This window comes from Scardinius erythrophthalmus, assembly GCF_964197995.2.
Source record: "Scardinius erythrophthalmus genome assembly, chromosome: 1".
NCBI classification, from domain to species: Eukaryota; Metazoa; Chordata; class Actinopteri; order Cypriniformes; family Leuciscidae; genus Scardinius; species Scardinius erythrophthalmus.
This window is the reverse complement of record NC_138221.1, coordinates 37,051,658-37,078,531: the sequence shown is the minus strand read 5'-3', so window position 1 is coordinate 37,078,531 and position 26,874 is coordinate 37,051,658. Positions and strand designations below refer to the sequence as shown.

The window sequence follows — 26,874 nt, the reverse complement described above, 5'->3', positions numbered from 1 at the left end:
CAGTATGTTGCAATTTTAAAAGTAACATGCTAGTTTACTCATTACTTGAAAAAAGTAATCTGATTGCGTAACTCATGTTACTTGTAATGCGTAAGCCCCAACACTCCTCATTATGCTTGTTTGAAGGTTTAGGTTAAATAATCAATAATTCAGTTATTATAAAACTGCTACATACCAAAAGCATATTTAAGTTTGTTTCTTTTTCTTAAACGAAGATCTACACCTGTGATGCACGACGACAGCAGATTTTTGAAAAGCAATAGGACTTCTAAAACCAAGTAGCAAAATGCATATTCAATTTATTTAATAGCAATTAAAATAATACATCTGAGAAATGCGTTTAATTAGGACCTCTCAATAAAATGAGAGCTTTTAAGATTTGAGGCAAAACAAAAATTGGCACAACAAAGTGAGCTGTGAAGGAGAAATAACGCATTGAAGTAAAACTAATATGCCTAATTATATTTCTAGATGTCTGTTATCAACTGAAATTAGAAGGCTTGTCTATAATATGGGGTTATAGAAATATGACTTGAATAAAGGGAGAACATGACATTTTTGCATTTCAAATAAATATAGGAACATGAAAGAGATTAATGTACTTATTAAAGCAGAATCTCATTCCAAAGTCGTCTTTTACTTCATATATTTGCTAACCAGCAGTGTAATGGTTTAATATTTATATATAAAAAATTGAATACAGTGAAACTATTTTTCACATTTTGTAACGGTACTCATATTCTCATTCATCACTATTAGTTGAGACTGGCACACTTTACCCCTCAGTTACCCATTCACATACCAAACTGCTCAACTACAGGCAGCTGTATTCTTTCTAAATATGAAAAATAATTGGTTACTTTAAATTATGTAGCTTCCTAGCTTGAACTAAATACGTATGCCAAAATGTGTGATTTAGGAGGAATGTTAACTGTGAGCTGACACATTGAGTTTAGATTTGTTTAAATAAAATGTCAGTATTCAGAGTTCACTGAAATTATTCCTTCCTTTGGGCTTTATTGAAATAAAAATGTATTTGGTTAGCACCGTTTGAAAAAACAACAACAACATGCATGATCAAAATAGTCACTCATTAGCAACTTGGTTATATGATTGTGTATTAAGGGCATATCAACACTGTTCTCCCTAATGTTACATCTGATTTGAAATATTAAAAAGATATTGCCTTCTTCAAAGGATTATTGTGTCGAAAGCACAGAGGCAGAGCATATGTACTCTTGGCTTTAGGGTTGTAATTCTGCAACAAGGTTCCTGCTTTCAATATAAAATGAGATGAGCTCTCCATGTGTTAATACAAGTCTTGAGGAAAATTAAGGAATTTTTTAACCACATGAAATGGAACAATATTCTTTTAACCTGGATGAATTACATATTTGAGCATTACACCATTGCTGTTTTACATGTAAACTATAATCTGTGCAATGATAAAAGATGATTGTAAAATCAACAACTTTTGTGAAATGTCGACTTTGGCAAGTTTGCTCGAGTTGAACGGTAAACCGAGGAATACACTAGATAAAATCTTTCTACTGCATTGATCATTTTCCTTAAATAATTTTTATTTCTTTCAGAATAACTACGAGAAATGTATATGCAAGTTCTGTACAATTTTCTGTTTATGCTTGAGATTGCTCTAAAAAAAAAAAAAAAAAAAAACGAGTGATGAAACAGTTTGAAAAACGGGATGCTGACACTTAGTGCACTTAAAACCCCAAAATATTTTGTCCAACAGCAATCCTTCGGTTTGCTCTGGATATACTTCAGAAAAATCAGTTCTTCAGATTATTGTGTTGGCTCCAGTTAATCTTGTTTTCAATCTTTTGCTCTGAATCCCAATTCTTCAGTGTCTATAGAGGCACGTTAAAAATACTGCCATTTTCCGAGAACTGTGTCTTTGATTGCATCAACAAACTGTGCAGGCACCCAGTAGACCCAATATTGTGAGGCTTCTGTTGGACCCAGCTGAAATGCCTATGGTGAAAAACAAAAACAAAATGTTATATATATATATATATATATATATATATATATATATATATATATATATATATATATAGTGCCTTGCAAAAGTATTCACGCCCCCCTTTTTTCCCCCCACTATGCCCCTTTATCAATCTACACTACACTATAATGACAAGCAAAAAATAGAAAAATAAAAATAAAAAAATATTTTGTGATAACTTTGTACAGTACAATGAAAAACTGAAATAAGTACATTGCATAAGTATTTGTACCCTTAACTCAGTATTTCGTTGAAGCACCTTTACTGCCTCGAGTCTTTTTGGGTATGATGCGACAAGCTTTGCACAGTCTGCATTTGCCGATTTTCTGCCATTCTTCCCCTCAGATTCTCTCAAGCTCTGTCAGGTTGGACAGCCATTTTCAGGTTTCTCCAGAGATGTTCGAATGGGTTCAAGCCCAGGCTCTGGCTTAAGGTCATTGTCCTGTTGGAAGGTGAACCTTCTGCCCTGTTTGAGGTTCTGAATGCTCAGGACTAGGTTTTCATTAAGGCTCTCTCTATATTTTGCTGCGCTGAGCTTTCCTTCTACCCTGATGAGTCCCCCAGTCTCTTCTGCTGAAAAACACCCCCACCACAGCATGATGCTGGTTTCCTCCAGGTACTGATGCTTGGAAATGAGGTTCATCAGATCAGAGAATCTTGTCTCTCAAGTCTGAGAGTCCTTTAGGTGCTTTTTTGCAAATTTCAAGTGGGTTTTCATGTGTCTTCACTGAGGAGAGGCGTGAGTCTGGCCACTCTGCCATTAAGTGGAGTGATGTTTGTCCTTCTGAAAATTTCTCCCACCTCCACATATGATCATGATCATGCTTAACCAGAGTGACCATCAGCTTCTTGGTCACCACTCTTTACATACATTTTGAGCTGTTAGACCTTCTTTTGAGAGGTGTGTGGCTTTCCAAATCATACCCATTCATCTACAAGCGGAAGTGGAATACTCCTGAGCTAAATTTCAAGTGTCCCAGAAAAGGGTAAGAATATTTACGCAGTGTAATTATTTTTCTTTTTGTTTTTATTAAATTTGCAAAGTTGTCACAAATCAGTTTTTTGCTTTGTCATTATGGTGTATGGAGTGTAGAGTAGACTGATGTGAAAAAAGTAACTTAAAGTAGTTTAACAATGCAGCAACATAAAATGTGAAAAAATAAGATAAATGAAGGGGTGTGAATACTTTCGCAAGGCACTGTATATGTAAAATTCATTCAATTATCACTAATATTATAAAATTACAAAATTCTGGTGTAAAAAAAAAAAAAAAGACAGATATAGTGATATAATGCATAGTTAGTTGGAAATGTTGTGATAAACACATACCATCATGTGATAGTCCTCGTGACCCTCTATTGGCTCAGTCACAACATTTTTGATGGAACCCATCGGGATTTTTTCTGTTCTTTCTGCAGGCCAGAAATCATCATGATCAGCGTAAAGCAAGCATCACAAATACATTTTAATCAAAAGATAAAAATCACCTTTTGTTCCGATCCACAACTGATCCTGTTCCAGTTTGAAAGTGAGTCGTACTTTTCCGCCAGATTTGTTGTACATTCCCGATAAAGGCACTGTTGGCAGACGCTCCTGTTTGACAAATAAGATAACACACTGATGTCATTAGCATGCACAAGAAACTTATTCCGTGTCCTTAAAAATAGCTTTACAGTTGCGGACATGATCACTAAACTGACATACTTTACATTGGAACACATACAGGAGTTGAACAATGAATTTTATGCCTATATATGTATCATGAGCTTTGGTATCCAGGGTAATGTCTGCAGGATGAACCACGTCCAACAGGATGCAAATGTGCAACCCGACTCTCCTGTTTGCACCAAAACTGTTCATCGGGAAGCTCCACAGAGTCAATGTTCACGGTCGGGCTGCAATAGCCAAACCTTTGGTCACTCACGCCAATGCCAAATGCCAGTTTAATTAGTGCCAACAGTGCAAATCTTGGGCTGTGGACAATGTGGAACATGTACTGTTCCCTGAGTCCACCTTCACTGTCTCTCCCACATCCATGGGCGTTACGGTGTAGAGTAGCCCCCAAAGAGGCTTAACAGCTGGACTGTTGTGGGTGGACCATGGGTCTAAAACCACTGTCAAGCACTACCAAACCATTCTGGAGGACCATATGCACCAAATGGTTCAAACATTGTACCCTGAAGGGGGTGCCGTGTATCAGCATGTTAATGCACCAATTCACACAGCAAGAATTGCGACAGAATGGTTTGATGAACATGAAAGTGAAGTTGAACATCTCCCATGGCCTGCACAGTCACCAGATCTAAATACTTTTGAGCCACTTTTGAGTATTTTGGAGGAGCAAGTCAGAAAACGTTTTCATCCGTCAGCGTCAAATAGTGACTGTTCTGGAAGAGGAATGGCTCAAAATCTTTCTGGCCACTGTGCAGGACTTGTATCTGTCATTCCCCAGATGAACTGATGATGTACTGGAGGTCAGAAGGAGGTCCTACTACACCATACTAATAAATTATTGTGGTCTGAAAATCTGGTGTTTCAGTTTTATTGTCCAATCCCATACAAATGGCATATGAAATATCACATATAGTGGGGTCCAAAAGTCTGAGACCACAAGTGGAGATTAAGTTTGTGAGCACATACAGCAGATTAAAACGTATTGCATTACAATGTTCTTAAGGTTTAGACATATCATTAATTTAGTATGGCATGTGCGCAGTAATCTTGTACAGTCTAATTATATTTTATGTTTCACAGGTTGTGCTTACCTTAGTTCCTTTTATTGATGGCATGACATCGTCTGGTTTTCCTTTGTCCAAAACTTTTCTATGTTGCTGAGAAAAAAGTATCCACAAGTACATTTATAAACTATAAGTACATCAGTATAATGATAAGCATTCCAAGTAATATACCATTGTAATTTAACTTCTAAACTTCACATTATGCAAACAAGTTTCCCACCTTTTGCCTGCACAATGGCTCCTTTTTGTTTTCCTCAGCTTTAACCTCTTGCTGAATAACTTCTTTTGGTGTATTTACAGCTAGTACATCATTTATTGTAGATCCAACCACCATAATCTTTGCACCATTTGTAACTTTGATTTCTCTTAGCGTCTTGTCCTCTGGTAGCAGTCCTTTGTACATCACTTTCTGCATAGCAGGTGGAAGACCTAATGATGATACAAAATATAAATAAAAGTAAATCGTATTAGGTATTTAATTTCAAAATCGGATCCTGGTATACTATGTTGGTTCCATAATATAACATCATAAAGTCATTTTCTTACCATGAAGCATTTTATTGACATGTTATCTATTTTCCACATTTAAAAACAAAATAGCGTTTTAGATCATTCTGTGCATGTATGCTGGAAACTTGTAGGCTGCTCTTCCATATTGGAAGAATTTCATGGAGATGGGAGTCTCATTTTATCATTGTTCTTTTAAACTGATTTCAAGCAGTTGATCATAATCTTTACATCAAATTATCAATTTAGATTAAATTTGAAATGATAAATATAGTAAACTCTGTCCAAATGTTACATTAGCAGTTGAGCATATTTAAGTTATTATAAATGATTTATGCTTGCACATCATTTTTTATTTTTTTCCCTCATAATCTCTAATCAAAACTTTCCCTGCCTCATGCAGCGTCATCTCTTCTCTTCTCTGATGATGTGTTTACTGGCGTGAGGGCGGGAGCAACCTGTCACTCACATGAGATCAACCAACAGCAAACCACAACCATCCAATCAAGTCCCGCCCTTAATTTTTTCCCATACGAGAAGCCGTTTCACTCAGATATACCACACAATAAAGACTGTGGCAACTTCGGTTTCATGCCGACTTTAAAATATATATGCTGTAAAACCCACAACTTTCATGATAAGAGAGTTACATTACCAGTGAGAGTGTGAATCTTCTCTTTCAGCTTAGCACCGGTGCCGTCTAAAGGAATTTTAAGATCATATTTGTTTTTGTTCCAAATGATTTTCACTTCCACCATCTCTTTCCCCTCATCACTTTCCTCTCCATTGCTCACAGCAGCGATCTGAGTTGATGTGCTTTCACCATCGGTAAGAGATGCTTGTTCAGTCCCTGCTGCATCTCCATGTCCCGCAGCTTCACACAACTCTTCTGGTACCTTCTGCGTGACCTCAGCCTCCATTCCTTCTACCTCACTTCCTGTGGGAACAATTACAGATGAGGGTTTTTCAATCAAAAGTTGTTTTTTATTCACATTGATCAGGAAATTACTGTTTAACAGTAGATTACTGATATGACCATGACAAGTTAATGGCAATGACAATTCAAACAGTATAAAAATAAAACAAACAAATCCTCCTGGGACATACATAAAGCAGCTAATATTTATAACACTAATGTGTGAAACCTAGGTAACTATCCAAATCTCACAATTATTAGCTGGATTAATTTATGCTAGATTCCTACCCTCTGCCACAGATGCCAGTTTAGATGTATTACTTATAAATTACCTGTAGTATAGATAGTTTTTAAAGCTAACTGACTATCCAGACTCCAGTCCAAAGTCGCAGAAACATCTAGTAAATTCCCCCCTCGTTATTTGAGCCCAACTGTTGAACTAAGACCAATAAGTTAACCGTTACATGACGGAGCTAATAGAGGCTGTGTGTTGTAATCGTGCACAACTGACTCATCGGTAACTTAGCCGGCCCGCTGTGCTAATATTCGCAAGCTCATATCAAGACTGTGTCTCAAAAGTAAGTGAGCTGCCTATATAGACATCATCCTTGGTGCCCAATTGAAATGGGCTCGATTGAAACCTTTGTTTAAACGTTGCAAACGCTCCCGTGATTCCCATGATCGAACGTTCTAGAAACGTTTCAGGCGCGCTCAATTCTCTCCCCCAGAATGCCATCTAGGTAGATAGTTGACTAGATTTTGTGACACAGCCGAAGTTTTCGAGAAGGCTGTTTGGGCTAATCACAGAATATCTAGCTAGTATTTAACCCTGACAAGTTAAAGCAACAACCATTCAGTGTAATACAAGTTCCAAATGACTGTAACTGATGTTATACGCTTATAAACAACACCGCAAAGACAGGGGAAATGGCATTTAAGTACATTTTCATGCTACCTACCATCCTGCGCCGCCATGATGATTGTGTACAATATGAGGAAAGGCTTCTGGGAAAGAGCGTGCTGTCAGTGAATGAGCTCTGCAGCTTCCCGTAGTGACTTTGCGATTTTAAAATCTGCGGCCGGTTGCATAAACTGCTTAGACTAGTCTTAAAAGCGACTGTATACAAATTATATATATATATATATATATATATATATATATATATATATATATATATATATATATATATATATATATATATATATATATATATATATATATATATATATATATATATATATATATATATATATATAACGTACAAGTAATATAACTGCTAGTTGATCAAACTAGTTCCTAAGACACAGTCTTAACACAGTGGCTAAGTTTATGCAACTGGCCCCTAGTGTTTGGAGCGGGTTTTTTGGAATCATAAATTCAGTGACAGTTCTGGCATATTCGACAAACAGTTTCTTCTGACCAAACAAAGTTGTTAATTGTTTTGTTGTTGTAAATTATTCATAACTGTTATCCAGTAAACTATAAACCTTCAAATGTTAATGACAGTATTTCACCCAATTTTTTCCATTTGTCATTATTTTGAAGAAACAAAATGTTTTATTTTATTTTAATTTTATTATTATTATTATTGTTTTCGAATATGTTTTCCTTTTTAACATTGACCCCTTAACTGTCACTCTCCTTTTTGAGAATAGACGTAAAAATGCACCATCCAAACTTAAACGGTTGGAATATAGACCGCAGCAGATTATTGCTGAAGTGAAATCACTTAAAAAAAATGTAAGTATGAAAAAGTTATGGAAGTATAAATGTACTGTACATCATGTACTGTACTAAATATTTATTCAATTTTATACAGGCTAAAATATATATTTTACAAAAAAAATTCTCAAATTTGAAGATGATAACACAAAAATGTAAGTTCCTAGGAGATTTTGTTTAGGCGCTGTACCAAAAATAGCCATCGTGTGTAATTTTTTAATGAATTCTCCTCTAGCAAATGAATAAATTTCTGTTAAATTAAAGTAGTTAAATAAATTTTGTAATATGAAACCTGACACCGCCCACAAGGGGAGGAGCCCGCTAAAATAATTTAGAGGACTAGATCCATAGTAAAGCAACGTCCAATTTCAAAACGCAACGTTCAATTTCATGAATTTTGAGTTCGTAAGCTTTCGAATGATACCGAATTTACGATGATTACTAAAATATATGATAAGATAAAAGGCGATAAAAAAGAGAGCAAAGCGCTTTGCACTAGCGGGATGGTCGTTTTTTATTATTATTGAATTACCATTCCTTGCCAGCTTTTACACACACACACACACACACACACACACACACTTTATGGCGATTTGGCCCAGTGTGGGCCAGATCTGGTCCAGCTCTGTTCTGGATCTGTTCCAGAATCATGCCGGATCAGGGCCAGCTCATTTTGTTGACAGTACACAAACACACTCGCTCGCTCTATCCAAGTAGTATACATATCTAGAATTTCATTAATCTTATGGTCTTATGCCACTGATATTTCTCTCTCTCTCTCTCTCTCTCTCTCTCTCTCTCTCTCTCTCTCTCTATATATATATATATATATATATATATATATATAATTTTTTTTTTTTTTTTTAAGAAAGATTGATGTCAGTTCTGTAATCTTCGCTTTTCATGTATTGTAACCCTCTTTGAATTTTTTTTTTTTATTGTATTTTTGTCTCTAAAGGTTGAAGTGAAAAAATTATAACATAATAACGACTATTCCAGATGTGACGTAGCCTGTTAACGTTCGATGATTTCCAAATAATCGTGATTGCCATGCGCTGTGTGGATAGTGCTTTTAGATCTACTGATGATCTACGCGTAAACTTAACCTACCTTACCTTGAGGGGTTGGCAATCTCTCAGCGTTTACACAATCTACAACCTTTGAAAGAAACATGTAAACAAGTCAACGGAACTAACAATTTCATTATTGGTGAACATTCTATTCACAAGAGTTGCAGCAGCAACTACGTGTTTACAGTAAAGTTTACAGTCTGTGAATTCGGGTAAGTTATTGCAATGATACAGTGTTATTAACAGACTGTAACTAGCACAATGCTGTAGCTAACCTAGAATAACTGGTCGCCCTAAATGATACATTAAACCGAAAATGTATCAAGTTAGCTCAACGATGCAACGAAAATGTATTATGTCATCTTGAAGCAACAGTTCGGTATTCACTTACATATGTAGGCTAATATATTATAGCAAATCATTGAAAAGTAGTTGCCACGGAAACTATCACATGGATTTTGCATTCCAGCAACTTTCATCTCATTCTTGAGGGTCACGAGGCGCGTGCACTTCTGTGACCACGAACTTGTATTCGCATTCCGCAACCGTTTAACTATTATTGATAATGCAATAATACTGTAACATGCAGTAGATTACCAAGTACTCAACTTCTGTTTTTTTCCCCGTAACAGTTTGTTTTCCTGGATGTTGTTTTTATTCACATGGACCAAGACTCACTGACTGAAACTCTGGACTCATCTTACACGAGGATTTAAATGAGGCGAGGATGGCGGACATTAGGACATATAATGTTGTTGTTTTGGGAATAGGATTTTTGTTCATTTTTACAGCTTTCACCACTTGTGGTAATATCGAAGTAAGTTATCTTGCATTCATACTGCATGATATTAACTAGCCTATTTAAGATGTATGATCCTACAAAGACATGCTGCGTTAAAACTTGTTTAAACTTTTTCTGTACGGAAATTTTAACAGTAAAATGTAGTTTAGCAATAGTGTCTACTAAAAGAAAGCACATGGGCCTACTAGTTTTTTTACGACAATAAAATGTCCTTCAGACAATCATTTTATTCACACAGTTGTACTGCAGTATTCTAAGAATTTTTGTAAGGCAAGTTTTCAGGTTTATTTCAGTATTTTATATTGTGAAAAAGCGCCATTCAATAAAACTGAAAACTATCAGTCCATTGTTGAGGTAAATCCACGTCAGGCGCATCTCGTGCTTTTGATTTCCCCCATCAGTCGATGAATTATCCTGCATAACTAATGGGAGGAACAAATTCAAATGTCAAGGTGGACTTATGTTAACCACAGTCACTCCACACAGAAAAACCCACAAACTCTATGTAACATGAAAAAGGATACCTTACACATTTGAGATTCAAGAAAAATTCCAAATGTGTTGAAAGTTCTAGTGCAAAATGAACCATCTTTAAAATATTCACAATGATGATTCATGTAGCCTACAACTATTTTAAAGTTGTATTACATGCTGTTTTTATTACTTTGTCGCTGTCCTGGTCACAGCAGAGATGAAACTGGATCTCAGTGCAGCAGTCCTTATTAAAGGAGAACTCCGGTCAATTTTAACATTGAGCTAATTTTTTGGTCAATTTGGAGTGCTGTCAGTACAGAGAACAACGACAAAAATCGGTGTTGCCTACACCGTGTTATCCTCTTTTTAAAATTTGCACCCTGTTGACTTAAATGGGGCAAGTACTAAACCTGCTTTTAGCCTCTTAACATCCTTGATGTGTCATTACAAGTGCACAGCCAATGTGAGTGATTCCTTTAGAGTTAACACGGGTGAATCTGACTGCAGTAGATGTGAAAAATGTGAATAAAAATGAAGTTAATTCAGCCAGCGCACATACCTTTATTTACATCCTGTTTTCGGTCGAAGTCCATAGTAATCGATTGTCGAGTTCACGCGCATATGTTTAGTTACCTATGATCGCGCGTGAACTCGACAATCGATTACTATGGACTTCGACCGAAAACAGGATGTAAATACAGGTATGAGCGCTGGCCGAATTAACTTAATTTTTATTAATATCTTTCACATCTACTGTAGTCAGATTCACCGTGTTCACCCTGAAGGAATCACTCACATTGGTTGTGCACTTGTAATGACACATCAAGGATGTTAAGATCAGGGTGCAAATTTTAAAAAGAGGACAACACGGTGTAGGCAACACCGATTTTTGTCGTTGTTCTCTGTATTGACAGCACTCCAAATTTACAAAAAAAATGAGCTCAATGTTAAAATTGACCGGAGTTCTCCTTTAATAACCAACTCAAACTAACATAAATACTCAGGAGCTCAAAAACAAGAACGGAACAACCAGGAAATAGCAACGGTACACAGACGACGACAGACAACTGAACATGACTCAATACTGGGCTTAAATACACCACAAACGAGAGGGTAAATCAACTATACACACCTGAACAGAACTAACTCAATCAGTTACCATGGAAACAAACGAAAAAAAACACAGGAGAAATGAACCAATTAAAAGACTAGAAGATGAACAAGGACAAAAACAAACTCTACAACTCTAAACATCAACAAATAAACTCAAAACGTGACAGACTTCATATTGATTGACAGACAGACTACATTAAATAAAAAATAATAATACAATGTTTAAAAATTCATTTGTATACTATTTAGACTATTTAGGTGAACAGCAAGACATTTATTTGTTTTTTTATTTCCTTTTAGCAAACAGTGGTGAAAAGCTTAAATAGCACTAACTTCACTGGAAGTGGGTATCACAGGTAAGATTTATTCCCCCAGTCCTTCATCTTTTTTTTTTTTTTTTTTGATTTATGATGGACATATAGCCTAAATATAATACAATTCACTGGAAAGCATCTTTGTTTCAGTCTAATTTGACGGTTGTCACTGTACCAAAATTTCAGTAATCTGTATCAATACCAGTAAAATTTCGTAGTTCTCGGTATCAAAAACGCAAAAACTGTTGAATTAAGTACTACTTACATTTTTTTTGTCTCATCCATTGGTTATCACTGTCAATCATCGCAGTTTCTGATTCAATTGTGCATTTAAATACGATTGTCAATCCAGAAACTTTGCAGTGTATAAACAGAATAATAAATAGAAATGAACAGGTAATAAACAGAAATTAAGAGAAGAATCTCTGAAGCACAAGCTCACTGAATTCTACACTGGATAAATTCAAAATGGTTGAAAAAGTCACTGTAGGTTGGCATGACGTAAACATTTCCAATTTTAGTGAGTTGAACACTGCTGGAGTTTGTAATTGTTACTAACAAATGCATGAGAGATCAAATGCAGCACTTAAGGCTTAGCCTAGTTATGATTTATTATAAGAGTGGAGGCTAAAAAGTCACACATTTTCCAATGTCAGAAGCAGAAGGTGCTGGCTGCACAAAACATTAAGATCTTAATTTAAGAGCAAAATAAACTCTGATGAAACTCTGATATATAAAATCTTCCCCTTTTTTTCTTTTCACAGCCTTGGAATAATATATGGAGTTTTTTCCTTCTGCAATGTGTTAGCTCCCACTATCGTTGCAATAATTGGACCACAGTTTACAATGTTCTTCAGTGGAATTCTTTATAGGCAAGTATCAAAGATATTTTTGTGACTGTACATTATGAAGTCAGTGTGCAACAGTTGTCTGTATTGTTTACTTCTGTGTGTTTTTCAGTGGTTATATAGCTGTATTCATCATTCCATCCACATGGTCCTTTTATTTTACATCAGTGGTAATTGGCATTGGAGCAGCCTGTAAGTAGATTTTTAAAACACACAAGCACATACATTGTGTATTTCATATACATGTTTATAGAAATAAATGGTTTTGGCAAAAAGCTGATGATTGACTGGAACGTCTTTATGCGTCAACCTAGCATTAATTTTCTCAGCCTGTCTGGTTAGTCTTTTATGTACAGTACATACTTCTACAGCAGAAGAGATTCTACATTTGTTAATGCCCAAGCAAAGGTAGAGGCCATTTCTGTCATAAAAGGAAGTATACTTGCATTTTTTTTTTTGTAACACTGGTCAATCAATCATTATCTGTCAAAATGAATCAAAGCTGATGGTTAAATGATAGTTAAAGGTTGTAATAATTCATTTGTTAAGAGGATATTTATTATTAAGTATGCAAGACGGCTCATATTAGCTCTCAATTCATTTAAATATAATCCAATTTAATATAATGCAACCTGTCCTTTTTCTATCCACAGTGCTTTGGACAGCCCAAGGGCACTTTCTAGTGGAGAACTCGGATGCTTCCACCATCAACAGGAACACAGGATTGTTTTGGGCTTTACTGCAGTGCAGGTACCAGAAGAGATAGCAGCAAACATTTACAGAGAGCTCAGCCTGATTCACAGTTGTCCAAAAATTATACTTCCCACTAACATATTACCCTTAATCAGCTGTGATTATCAACAGTTAAACTAATATGGAATATTAAAGGCCAGATTCATTAAACGGGCAAATTATCGTGAAACCGCAATCACATTAAAGCGTTGATGGGAATGTAAAGTTCTACAAATTAAAGAACACAGACGCCGCTCATTTCCATTATGACCAACACAATCTCCAGGAGCAGCGCAAATTAGGAGAGTTGATGATGATAATCAGGTGTGGGTAATCTACTAACAACACAGACACAACAAATTAAAAATAATGTGGCTTGGCAAATTATACAATAAACTTGATCCCTGCTGTATAAGCCCTGTCATGCAGTCGTCATTAATGCCAGACTGTACGGCAGTCAAGACGCGTTAAAAACAGACGCACGCAAGAAAACCCGTCTGTGGTATGTCATCATCTTCAAGCCGTGACATGTTCAGTGGGGATTGAAATGGTGGCGAGCAAACAAAAACAATCTCCAGCGTTAATTTCAATCATGCTTTTCTTGAAAAGAAAACTGAAAAAAACAAAAAAACAAAGGGGTGTGTGTGGAGCAAGTGTTGGTTTGTTGTTGTCTCACTAATTGCGTCATGACGTTCTGTGCTTGTATTGGTTTTTGATTTGACGGTTATCGTAGGAGAAGTCTGGACCGTGCATCAAATCTTCTGATACTGCAAGAATTTCATCTGAGGTCAAATTTGATATCAATCGGACATGTTAAACTAGCAATCAAAGACTGGCCTAGGATCAGAGGAATCTTTTAGGATTTCCAATTTCGTCCCTGGTCTGTGGAGGTCTGTGCACGCCACTGCCTTTTGTGTTAACTGAAGAAAGGAAGCCATATTGGAGGAGTCATGCAAACATACTAACCAAATCAGTAATACCAATTGTATTACAATTATTGGATTATATGAAAATGTGTGTTTTCTTTCCAGTATGTTGTTTGGCAATCTATACGTTTATTTTGATTGGAATGGAAAAACTGAAATTTCAGGTAACATCATATTTGATTGTGTTCATTTTTTTATTTATGTTTAATCAGCACTTATTTAATCACTACTAAACACAATATATCCTGTCTATTTACTTACTCTCAAATGACAGTATTTCAAAATGATTTTTTTTTATGTTTATACATTTTTGTTTTTGTTTCTGTCACTTTATCGCAGATAAAGACAGAAAGATCATGTTTACGGCTCTGCTGGTTATCTCAGCACTCGGGACACTAAGTTTTCTTGCCTTGAGGAAGGTCTGTCAGCTGGAAGAGGCTCTGTCTGAAGAGGAGGGACAGTCTCTGTTATCGGCAAGATTAATGTAAGTTCACTCTTTCATTGAGTGAACCGTAATTATGAATGACCTCTTTCACAGATCCTAAATAATAATTCTGACCAGATACTTGCTCTGCTGATATTTTTAATGTGCCCACCACAATAATATGGTACATATTATGATATTCCTCATTTTAACAAATATATATATATATATATATATATATATTCATTTTAAGTAATAACTGGAAATTATGTGTCTCCATGATAACCCCAGCTATAAACACAAACAATAGACAAAACACACACAAAAAAAAACGATGATGATACTGATTGTTTTGCTTTTTCATTGAAAGCTTATATATTTTGTTGTATCATGTTATTTTAGATATACACAAAGAGCAACATCTGCTGTGACGGAAGCTAAAACAGAGTTTAGTAAGTTCATATGGCTTAATTTCCTTAATTCTCTATTTGTTATAAAATGATTTCATTAAATAATTATTCAAAGAATCGGGCTATTTTTGTTGTGGTTCATCAGTTATTATTATTTTTTTTTCTTTTGTCTGTTTTCTTTTAGAGACTATTGCGGAACTCTTCAAAACAAAAACCATACTGTTATTAAGTTTCTGCATGGCATACAGTGGTAAAGACATCACTAAAGGAAACATCCATTAATTTAAGAACTTGAGCATTTGAGAATGATGAAAATGTTTTGATTCCTGTTGTCTCATTGAAGGTTTGGAGCTGTCATTTTACAGTGGCGTTTATGGAACCTGCATTGGAGCTACGACGCAGTTTGGCGATGCAGCAAAAGGCTTAATCGGCATTTCAGGCATTGTGGTGGGAATCGGAGAAATAATTGGTAAGCCACTTTCAGTATGAAGAAACATCTACTTTGATTACCATTGCATTTTGGTTTTCTGGTTATCCAATGGCAAGCTAGGCAGATACTTTTATAAGACTGAAGCTTGATTAGATGTTGTCTTTTGTCTGCAGGAGGAGGATTGTTTGGACTTGTGTTGAAAAATAACCGTTTCAGGCGCACTTCAGTTGTCTTCTTAGGGATGGTTGTGCACTTTGTGGCTTTCTACCTGATATTCCTCAACATACCAGATGATGCTCCTGTGGTTTTTCAAACAAGCTCACAGCATAAGCCATATCTGGCGCCAAGGTATAACAATATGTAAAATAAGTGGCGTGATTTTTCCCCCAAACCAGTTTTGTGCAAATCCTGCCCTGCAGCCAATATCATTGGTTAAGGTTAGGGTGAAAGATAAGGTTTGGGCAGTGGTTCTCAAAGTGTGGGGCGTACTGCAGTGCACGGCACGGAAAACAGCTTTGGAAATAGTGTCTGAGTGTCTGAATGGCAGTTGGCTCTCTGCCTTTTATAGCAGCACAGGGCGCCAATTCCTCTAAAACTTCCTTCTTCAGACCGTTGACTTTCAGTAAGACTTTGTATGGGCACAGTATCAAAAGTTTCCACTAGATGAAATTCGCTTCCCATTCGTTGTGCCACAAACAGTACAAGTGTGATTAATTTTTTTCAGGACTATTTAACCTTTTCAAATCATGTCCATAAAGTTAACATAGGAAGTGTGAAAACCTTTACTAAGTTTCGTACCATTACGATGTGGTAAATTATATATATATATGTTTACTGCACCAGAGGGTTTAAAGAAAATCTTTACTTTTCATTTTTACTGAAATTATTTGGTAGTCAGAGGTGAGGTGAGGTTAGGTGGGGTGGGGGAGCCAGACTTTTTAACAAGTTTAAAGGGGGACATGACCAAAAAAGTTTGAGAACTACTGGGTCAGGGGTTAGCATTTGGTGTAGCATTGTGAAGGCAATCAGCACTGTGATTGACATGACCAATGAACTCTTAAGAATTGGCTGTGTGGCAAAGTTTGCGCTGAACTTGTTTGGGGGGGAAGAATGCATATAAGTGAAATCTACAAAACAAAGCAGTGCCAAGGTCATGGGTTTCATTCCCACAGAATGAATGAACTGATAAAAATGGATACCTTGAATGCAATTTAAGCTGCTTTAGATTGTCTGCTGAGCATTTTGTTTCCTAAATAGTGCATTGTTGCATAGTTGATGGTGAACTTTATTCACTCTTGTAGCGTGTCCATAGCCCTGCTGTGCAGCTTCTTGCTGGGTCTTGGGGACAGCTGTTTCAACACTCAACTCTACAGCATTCTGGGACGGGCGTATGCCGAGCAGAGTGCACCAGCCTTTGCTATATTTAAATTCATACAGGTAAAGACATTTTGCATTTATTCAACACTGTTTACACTGTATTAAGATGAATTTTGGTCGATCGGATCAGAAGTGGACGAGGCTAAATACAGGTGTAAAACGTTTTGAGGTTGTCCACTTTCGACCACTTCCAGACGTAGTCGAAAACACATTCGGATTGCAAACGCTCATGTGGTCGAATGTGTTAGAACAGCCACAAAAGACCGCCTACTCTCTGCCGACTGACCTAATAGTAGGGAGGTTAAGTGACTTTTGACTTCAAGTCATGATGCAAAGGTCCCCTTTGGTATGGAAGTACCTTAGGGCCATAGAAATAAATTTATCCTAAGACACACGTGAGATCACATTTTGTATCTTATATACACACATTTTTTAAAAATGGCCGCCGACCATACTTGAGAGGCCCATATCTTTGCTTCTGTTATAGCTATAATGACAAATTTGGTATCAGCGTGTACATTTTTGGGGTCAAGGAGTCCAATAAAATAGGTTCCAAGACTAAAAAACAATAATGTTGTCCTTACCATGACAATTGGAGGTGAAGTATGCAATTTTTATTAAAAAACACATGCCAAACACACAGTGTTTCGGCACCAGAGGTTTTTTCCTAAAATGTTCGATTTTGACATCTTAATTTCAAAAGGCTATATCTTAAAAGTGATAAAAGATAGAAACTTTCTGTAAATTAGAGAAATATTAAGGATGACCCAAAGTTTATGTAGGGATTACATTTTCCCATCTAATTTGCATATTATGACGTCATTATGGTGGCGGCCATCTTGGATTATAGAATTTTCACGAAAAGTCACGTTTAAATGATAAAATGATCAAATGCAGCACTTCTTTCCCCCCAAAATGTCCCTCACCTTCTGAATGCTATATTGCACAATACTGAATGCTCAGGTAAATAGTAAGTAGTAAACAAACTGTGTAAATCATTACTAATAAATGGTAGAAACAAACCGAATGCAAGTAGCGGTTGGCCTTTTGCTGTAGAGATTTTCTATTTACTACATATAGTAAATCATCCTCATTGGCCAAGTACTCAAAAGCCGGCATTCCCATCAGCTTGCGATAGACTATGCATAATAGCCCCTCTGCCCCGTGTCACACCGTCTCAGCTCCTGCTGCGAGCAGCGCGGCCAGATCTGCCTCGCGCGCACGCCGAGTGTGCACAGCTCGGACTACTGTCATTGTCATTGCGACTCCCCACCCTGCCTCCACGTTGCCCCCTAACTGTCCTATGAATACTTCGACCTAGTCTAACATACCCAGTGGCATTAGACAAACAAAGTCTCCACCACAATACTGTCGCGATTGTGGAGAGGCACACACGGTAAAAATCTCCCGCCTCGTTCCCCACAACACTAACACGCCTGCTAACTTCGCGATGAACACTCCGACCCCGAGAAACATTGTTCCCACCACTGACATTGGGTAAAGGACCATCTAAATTGGGCAAAGGATTCACCGTTTGTGCTTGGTGTAGGGCTATACTTTCACTTTCAGAATCAGGCAGATATTCCCCTTCAGAATCAGGGTCCACGAATAGAAGACCCAACACTTCATTGCGGGTAAGCTTTATTGATGCCATTAGATAATAATAATAATAATAATAATCTAATGAAAATACTCGCTGACGTTGACAATATTACTCTGATAAAATGGCTCACTCGCACACTAGCTCCGCTTTTGTTCGCACTGATTCAATGCACTCTAGCTCGAAGATTTTGTATAGAAGCATGACGTTTTTTTGAGTCGGGGATGAAGTATGACATGTCTATGTCTGCCATCTAATGGAGGGTAGGTTGAACGAAATTTGACACCCTATTTGACAAAATCGGCCGTTTTATTCAGTGGACTGCCTGAGGTGGGACCACGACACCAATCTGCTCCTAGTGACTGATCACTGAATTCGCTATATCTATGCTAAATGTTTTCAAGCGGTCATATGACACACATTCCTCTTTTATGCATGGCCTCCACCAGATATCTACTACCACTTTGCTGGTGTAGTTTCATTGCCAGATATAGCGAAGCTGGTGTTTCCCTCTCTCTTATGTGACGAGGAACACTAGTCTGCCATGTTTCTTGGATCTGCATCTTACAGAGTTGAAAATTATTTGCTGCCCAATGGATGTTGCAGCCTGGAGCTTCTCAGGTCCAGGAGGTGGCTGATCAATACCTGATCCATCAAGAAGCATGTGTAAGAACGATCTCAGCATGGGAGGGATAGAATCAGCTTCACAGGAAGTTGAGAAGGCACCTGTAAAAGCATGCTTCATGGGGAGATACTCTTGCCGGAGGATTTTGGCTGCTTTGAAGATGATGGAGACATCGGTAGAAGTGTTGTTTTTCATGTTAGCAACAGCTTTGCTCAGGTCATCATCAAATACAACAGACCAGACACAATTTATTTGTACTGATCTGATGTCAGGAATCAGGCGTTCAATATCCTTCAGAAGGCGTGTGGTGTTGCATTTGATGTTTGGAAATCCAAGATCAGCAATGCGCTCGTCATAGAGGGCTGTCAAGTCAGACATTGCCAGTGATTCCCCTGAGCAACGATAGTCCTCAATGTATTCGAGCAACTCATTGAGGACATGTGCTCTGATGACCTGAGTTGCATTACTTTCAGTTGAGTCACATCCAACAGTTTCTGCTTTTCTATAGAGCCTAGTCAGGCATGCACTATGATAAACAGTATTAATAGAAACCATGTCACCAGCAGCTAGTTCAGCCAATAGATGCCTGTCACCCACCACCTGAGCACATTCTTTCACTTTTCTATCCAAGCCAAGGGTGGCAGCCCTCCTCAGTTCCTTTTTTTTTGCCCACTTCACCACAGAAGAGACACAGTTTACCAAATGGTTCACATGATGATGTTAAGGGTCTGGGTAAAGCGAGTGTGGTGGACTTGTCACTCATGCGCCATGTTTTTACTGGACTCACAGACTCTTCATGCTTTTTTCTTTTTCTTGCTCTCTCAACTTTTTGTTTATCAATCGCATTTCTGCAGCTTTTGTGCCACACCATAGGATTTTGAATCATCAGCTAAACTACATCCTGACTACCACCACTAATGTCCTCTATAAACTCAGGCAGATCCCATAATGCCTTCAGCTCCTGGATGTTATCTAAAGCTTCTTTGTAACATGATTGCAATCTTTCAGGATTGTTTCTCAGTTTGAATGATGAAGAGGGATCTATCCATCCATCCATCCATCCATCCATCAATCTTCTTCCGCTTATCCGGGGCCGGGTCGCGGGGGCAGCAGTCTAAGCAGAGATGCCCAGACTTCCCTCTCCCTAGACACTTCCTCCAGCTCTTCCGGGGGGACACCGAGGCGTTCCCAGGCCAGCCGGGAGACATAGTGTCTCCATAGTCTGTCCTAGGTCTTCCCGGGGGTCTCCTCCCAGTGGGACGCGCCCGGAACACCTTCCCGGGAAGGCGTCCAGGAGGCATCCGGAACAGATGCCCGAGCCACCTCAGCTGACCCCTCTCGATGTGGAGGAGCAGCGGCTCTACTCTGAGCTCCTCCCGAGTGACCGAGCTTCTCACCCTATCTCTAAGGGATCGCCCAGCCACCCTGCGGAGAAAGCTCATTTCGGCCGCCTGTATCTGGGATCTTGTCCTTTCGGTCATGACCCAAAGCTCATGACCATAGGTGAGAATAGGAACGTAGATTGACCGGTAAATCGAGAGCTTCGCCTTGCGGCTCAGCTCTTTCTTCACCATGACAGACCGGTACATCGACCGCATTACTGCAAAAGCTGCACCGATCCGTCTGTCAATCTCCCGTTCCATCCTTCCCTCACTGTGAACAAAACCCCAAGATACTTAAACTCCTCCACTTGAGGCAGGAACTCTCCACCAACCTGAAGTGGGCAAGCCACCCTTTTCCGGCCTCGGATTTGGAGGTGTTGATTCTCATCCCAGCCGCTTCACACTCGGCTGCAAACCGTCCCAGTGCATGCTGAAGGTCCTGGTTTGATGAGGCCAACACGACAACATTATCTGCAAAGAGCAGAGACGAAATCGTGTTGTCACCAAACCTGACACCCTCCGGCCCCTGGCTGCGCCTAGAAATTCTGTCCATAAAAATCATGAACAGAACCGGCGACAAAGGGCAGCCCTGCCAGAGTCCAACATGCACCGGGAGTCGCGCAAGCCAACCAGGCGCGATAGGACTCCTTCTTCAGCTTGACGGCATCCCTTACTTCCGGTGTCCACCACCGGGTTCGGGGATTGCCGCCTCGACAGGCACCGGAGACCTTACGGCCACAGCTCCGAGCGGCCGCTTCGACAATGGAGGTGGAGAACATGGTCCACTCGGACTCAATATCTCCAGCCTCCCTCGGGATCCGGTCGAAGCTCCACCGGAGGTGGGAGTTGAAGATCTCTCTGACAGGAGACTCGGTCAAACGTTCCCAGCAGGCCCTCACAGTACACTTGGGTCTGCCGAGTCTGTCCAGCTTCCTCCCCCGCCATCGGATCCAACTCACCACCAGGTGGTGATCAGTTGACAGCTCCACCCCTCTCTTTACCCGAGTGTCCAAGACATACGGCCGCACGTCAGACGAAACGACCACAAAGTCGATCATCGACCTACGGCCTAGGGTGTCCTGGTGCCACGTGCACTGATGCACCCTTATGCTTGAACATGGTGTTCGTTATGGACAAACTGTAACTAGCACAGAAGTCCAATAACTGAACACCGCTCGGGTTCAGATCAGGGGGGCCGTTCCTCCCAATCACGCCCCTCCAGGTGTCACTGTCGCTGCCCACGTGGGCATTGAAGTCCCCCAGTAGAACGACGGAGTCCCCAGTTGGAGCACTTTCCAGCACCCCTCCCAGAGACCCCAAGAAGGCCGGGTACTCTGCACTGCCGTTTGGCCCGTAGGCACACACGACAGTGAGAGACCTATCCCCGACCCGAAGGCGCAGGGAAACGACCCTCTCGTTCACCGGGGTGAACTCCAACACATGGCGGCTGAGCTGGGGGGCTATAAGCAAACCCACACCAGCCCGCCACCTCTCACCATGGGCAACTCCAGAGTGGTGAAGAGTCCATCCTCTCTCGAGGAGTGTGGTTCCAGAGCCCAAGCCGTGCGTAGAGGTGATCCCGACTATCTCTAGTCGGAACCTCTCAACCTCACGCACAATCTCAGGCTCCTTCCCCGCCAGCGAGGTGACGTTCCACGTCCCTAGAGCTAGCTTCCGTGTCCAGGGATCGGGTTATCGAGGCCCCCGCCTTCGACTGCCGCCCGATCCTCTCAGCACTGACCCCTTACGGTCCCTCCTGCAGGTGGTGAGCCCACGGGAAGGCGGCCCCACGTCGCTCCTTCGGGTTGAGCCCGGCCGGACCCCGTGGGGGGAGGCCCGGCCACCAGGCGCTCGCATACGAGCCCCAACCCCGGGCCTGGCTCCAGGGTGGGGCCCCGGCTGCGCCATACCGTGCGACGTCACGGTCCTCGGTTTAAGAGGGATCTAATGTTTTTTCAATCTTTAGGGCGGACTGACATAGGAAGCATAAACTCCAGTCACGGCATTCCATTATGGCTAATCTGAAAAAAGAAATGAAGTTGCTTTAACATCATAAGAGAGATAATATGAGCATTAACAAGCATTCGCAAAAGTAAAAAAATATCAAATAATGAAGCTAACTAACTAGCTAGCAACATGTAGACTATGTGCTTGCTTCAATAAAAATGACGCTAACTAGTCACTAGCTAGTTATGATGAAGCTAACTAGTTACTAGCGACCTAGTTATAATGAAGCTAACTAGTTACTAGCTAGCTAGTTACTAGTTATCTAACATTAAAAGCATTTTTCTATTTAATGAGGAAGTCATACGAACCTCAAAGTGTTAACCTGTCACCTCTGACCTTCAACAGCTGTCACAGCTCCTGGTGCAGATGGGATGTGTTGTTGCAGGAACTGATTTGCTATAGGCTACTCCTGACTGGTCGAAATCTCATGCTACTTAGGACAAATGTAATGTACAGAAGTAGCTGCACTGCTTAAATACAAAATTAAAGTTTTTGAAGGAAAAGATAAGTAAAGTCACTCTGATGACACAATTTTTATGTGAAATGTGCATATTTACCCCCAATTGTCATGGTATGGGGGAATTTTTTGTTTTTTTTAAACTTGAAACCAATTTTATTGGATTCCTTGACCCCAAAAATGTACACTTTGACACCAAATTTGTCATTATAGTGATAACAGAAGCAAAGATTTGGGCTCTAGAGTATTTTCGGCGCATTGGCGGCCATTTTTGAAAAAACCTGTTTATTTCTGATACAAAGTGTGATCTCACTTGTGTCTTAGGATAAATTTATTTGTATGACCCTAAGGTACTTCCATACCAAAGACGACCTTTGCATCATGACTTGAAGTCAAAGGCCTATTTTTTGGGCTTAACCTCCCTACTATAATGCGTAAACAATATGGGAAGCGCACTAGCCAGACGGGATTTAAACTTTGTCGGTTGTACACCCAAGTTTAGTTGTAAGGCAAAAAGCTTACCAAGCACAATGCTCTCTCACCATTTCTGATTTCTAACACACACTCACAGCGTTGTGGGCAGTTCCGCAGCTGTCAAAGCAGAAAGGAAATGTAATGCTCTCCGTATGTTTTTCCGCTGTGTCCGGGTGCGTTCATATGTAAATTGGACGAGCTTATTTTGTCCATTAGATCAAAAGATCTGTAAAAGCCCATAGATTTATCGCCCATAGACCCTTCCCTCAAAGAAAGCAGGACAGAAGTGGTTGAAAGTGGACAAAAGAGATGGATTAAACCAACGGGTGTCAACGGGAATGTGTCTCCCTCATCTACATGTTGAAGGGTTAAAATTTAAGAATCTATTTCAGATATGCTTCCTTACATAACATCACAGTGAAGAATACTGATTTTAGCTTTTAAGGTTAAGATCTCAGCAAAGTTGCAATTCCTGTTTTCTTTAATGGCTCTTCGAGCCCCAGTTTCACTCAGACTGATGGGATTAGCACACGAATGATTCACTGAGAATCTCACCTTTTGTTACCTTAACCTGTATACTCATTTACATGCTTTGTTTGAATTTGTCTCCACCCCCAAAAGTCCCTCCTCCTAAAATGCCTATAAGATAACATGTAAAGTTATGTTAGATCAGATCATGTTGGAAGTTTCTACAGCCGCGTACAGAGGAGTTCTCAATAAAGAATAACTTTATTATTCTATAGAATAACTCCTGGTCTCTGCTTTGAAGAAAGAAAAACTTAAGAACAATGTGATCCGATCGACCAAAACGAATCTTAATACCTGTAGTGCAGCAGATTAGTAAAAAAATCATTCACTTTGGTATACAAGCATGAAATTTGGCACAGATACTCTCTTGGGGCCACTATTTTGGAAAAAGGCGTTGGCCACTCAAAAATTCAATATGGCGGCCATTTTTCAAGATGGCCGCCATTCCTATTCAATGCTTATTATATCAATTATTCAAACAGTGATCCAAGCATAAAATTTGGTACAAATACTCTCTAAAGGCCATGTTAATGGGAAAAAATACATTTAAATTTAAGATGGCCGCCGTTCCTGTCGAATATGAATTATTTAAATTGTTCAAATGGTGATGCAAGCATAAAATTAGGCAGAAATACTCTTCAAGGAACACTCTTTTGGAAAAAGGTGTGTGCCACTCAAAAATTCAAGATGGCCACCTTTTCTGTCAAATAGTCATAATGTCTGCTTTGTCTGCCTCCTCTCCTTTGACCTGTCCGGCTTAGTTAAACTTGCCAGGGATATAAAATCCCAGCCGGCATAGCTCTTAGGTTCATTGGAGTACACAAGCCTCTCCACCATGGCAAGGTGCAGTCCACAGAGAGGAAGGGCCACTTTTAGAAAAAGGAAGTGGTCAGTAAAAATTCAGGATGAAAACCATTTTTCAAGATGGCTGCCATTCCTGTCCTATGTTCATTGCCACTGTTTCCAAAATAGTGATACAGAAAATATGCCACAAATACTCTCTTAAGGCCAGACTTTTTTTTACCATCATTCAGTGTGTGTGCATATTCATGTAGTCTGTCATTCAGGTGCATTGTCATTACCTGACGTAGGTCAGATTGAGGAGATATGTTATCACAAAGAAAGCAAACCTGATCATCTAGACTTTTCTGCATCATGGTTCTGCGATGCTTTGTTTGGCCTTCATCTGTCTCACTACATTGAGCATTGGATTGTTGCTTCTGAACATTCTTTCAAAAACATTTAAAAATCTTACCAACTCCAAAGCTGTGTGTGTGAATTTATATGAATAAATAAAATACATAAATAAATAAAAAAACACAAGAATCAAATCAAATTTACACACACATATGTTTGTGCATCTACTGTATGTATTTTTGTGCATCTAATCATTAGACTAATGCGTAGCCGTCATTCTACCTGCATGGAAGATGGTACTTGATATGATTGTATGGTAGTCTGATGATAATACATGGTATTTTTAGCATTTGAGTACTGCTGGTTTACGTCAGAAGAATATCTGATTAATATTTAGACAGTAAAATGGGGGATTGCACTTCATTTAAAATCTATTTATCCCTTAATTTAGGTGGCTATATGCCTTATACATTTATAATGCAAATTTAATTTAAATAAATAAAATGCATTCAATGAGGTGAATTCGATGTTTCTCTCTCAGTCTATTTTTGCAGCTGTGGCGTTCTTCTACAGTGGTTATATACTGCTGACGTGGCAGCTTCTCGTTATGGTCATCATGGGCTTCATAGGAACGCTGTGTTTTTTCATGGTGGAGAGGATGCAGAATATGTCAGCTGATACACAGGAGTATTAGATTGGAGCCTCAACCAGGACACATTTCAGTAAGCATTTGTATTACTTGCACTATTTGTTTGTTGTAATTAAGATTGAATAATTAGTGTAAAGCACTACTTGGGATTTATGAGGGGGGGGAATTTATGGTAAATTTACCATAAATTTTACCATATAATTTATGGTAAAATTATACTTCATATGAGATTACGTTAAAGGCGCACTCAGTAAGGTTTTGTTTCTGTTTCTAGATAAAACTAGTATTCAACTGGTCATGCGATTTCAGCTTTGCCGCCCTCATGAGGTGATGTGTATTATGTGTAAAACAAAAACATAATGAGGAAAAAATGAGAGCACCTTTTAAGATAGATATATGATATGAAATGCCACACAAAGAGGAGCTGTATCATTTCAGTTTAGTTAAGAAAGCATTTCTCTCATGGTCCTTCTGTATGACATGAGCTAATGACATGTCAATCTAAGATTATTTTCCACTGTATATACACTCTGTTCTTCTTTATTGTGAAACTTTTTAACTTTAACTGTTCAGTCGTAACCAGGAAAACATATCAGATAAGCTGGTTCAGATAATGAAAGTATTACCCATAGTTATGTGACCGTTGACCTGAAGACTTTGTCACAAGACAGACAGAACCGGTTTAAACAAGAATCTCTACACATAGGTCTTAAAGACACAAGTCTTCCTCGTACATGTCTTCTTACGACACTAACGTGCTGTTTGTTGTTAACCAATATTGTTTATATAAAGTAATGTATGTTATCTTTACATATGTCTTGTAGTTCGGGCTGTATTTGATATGTTTTAATGTTTGTTCCACAAAATGTGCATGTTTGGATGACATTACTTCATGTCTTTACTACACACTAGCCAATCAGCCTACATTTCATTAGATTGTAGATATGAAATAATTTGTGTGTCATATTGAAAGGATTTGTTTCAGATTCAGTCTCAATCAGACAAATGTCTGATTTTTGAATTTTGTCAATTGACAATCAAGAACATTCTAACCTTTTTGGCTTATTTGATGTTTTTAACATTTCAATAAAGAAAAACTAAATATGTTCATGTGTGTTTATTTCTTTCTATTTACTTGGACATATTCACTGACCATTAGGTTGTAGTGTATTTATATTACCTATAAGT

The 26,874-nt window shown here is 38.8% G+C and overlaps 2 protein-coding genes across 8 annotated transcripts; one reads left to right on the top strand and one right to left on the bottom strand.

Annotated features, from left to right (window-relative positions):
* Positions 1 to 279: 279 nt before the first annotated feature.
* Positions 280 to 9,459, bottom strand: ubfd1 (ubiquitin family domain containing 1). Of its 7 annotated transcripts, none has more exons than XM_081371626.1 (8): positions 7,144 to 7,268; positions 6,044 to 6,205; positions 5,924 to 5,968; positions 4,982 to 5,190; positions 4,789 to 4,854; positions 3,511 to 3,616; positions 3,353 to 3,435; positions 280 to 1,992 (listed from the first exon to the last, which is right to left on the bottom strand). In XM_081371626.1, exons 1-8 carry the CDS (start codon positions 7,157 to 7,159, stop codon positions 1,882 to 1,884), a joined length of 798 nt encoding a protein of 265 aa, XP_081227752.1. In that variant the 5' UTR covers positions 7,160 to 7,268; the 3' UTR covers positions 280 to 1,881. The 7 variants fall into 7 exon arrangements, with proteins under 7 accessions (XP_081227752.1, XP_081227753.1, XP_081227751.1 ...); XM_081371627.1 differs by having other exon boundaries at positions 7,127 to 7,149; XM_081371625.1 differs by lacking the exon at positions 7,144 to 7,268 and adding an exon at positions 9,018 to 9,459 and having other exon boundaries at positions 5,924 to 6,205.
* Positions 9,056 to 26,771, top strand: LOC308694145 (UNC93-like protein MFSD11). Its single transcript, XM_081371498.1, has 15 exons — positions 9,056 to 9,189; positions 9,610 to 9,794; positions 11,667 to 11,722; positions 12,445 to 12,552; positions 12,641 to 12,720; positions 13,182 to 13,278; positions 14,292 to 14,350; positions 14,526 to 14,670; positions 15,013 to 15,062; positions 15,205 to 15,270; positions 15,364 to 15,489; positions 15,624 to 15,798; positions 16,752 to 16,887; positions 25,579 to 25,759; positions 25,961 to 26,771. Exons 2-14 carry the CDS (start codon positions 9,705 to 9,707, stop codon positions 25,729 to 25,731), a joined length of 1,341 nt encoding a protein of 446 aa, XP_081227624.1. The 5' UTR covers positions 9,056 to 9,189; positions 9,610 to 9,704; the 3' UTR covers positions 25,732 to 25,759; positions 25,961 to 26,771.
* The last annotated feature ends 103 nt before the right edge of the window (positions 26,772 to 26,874 follow it).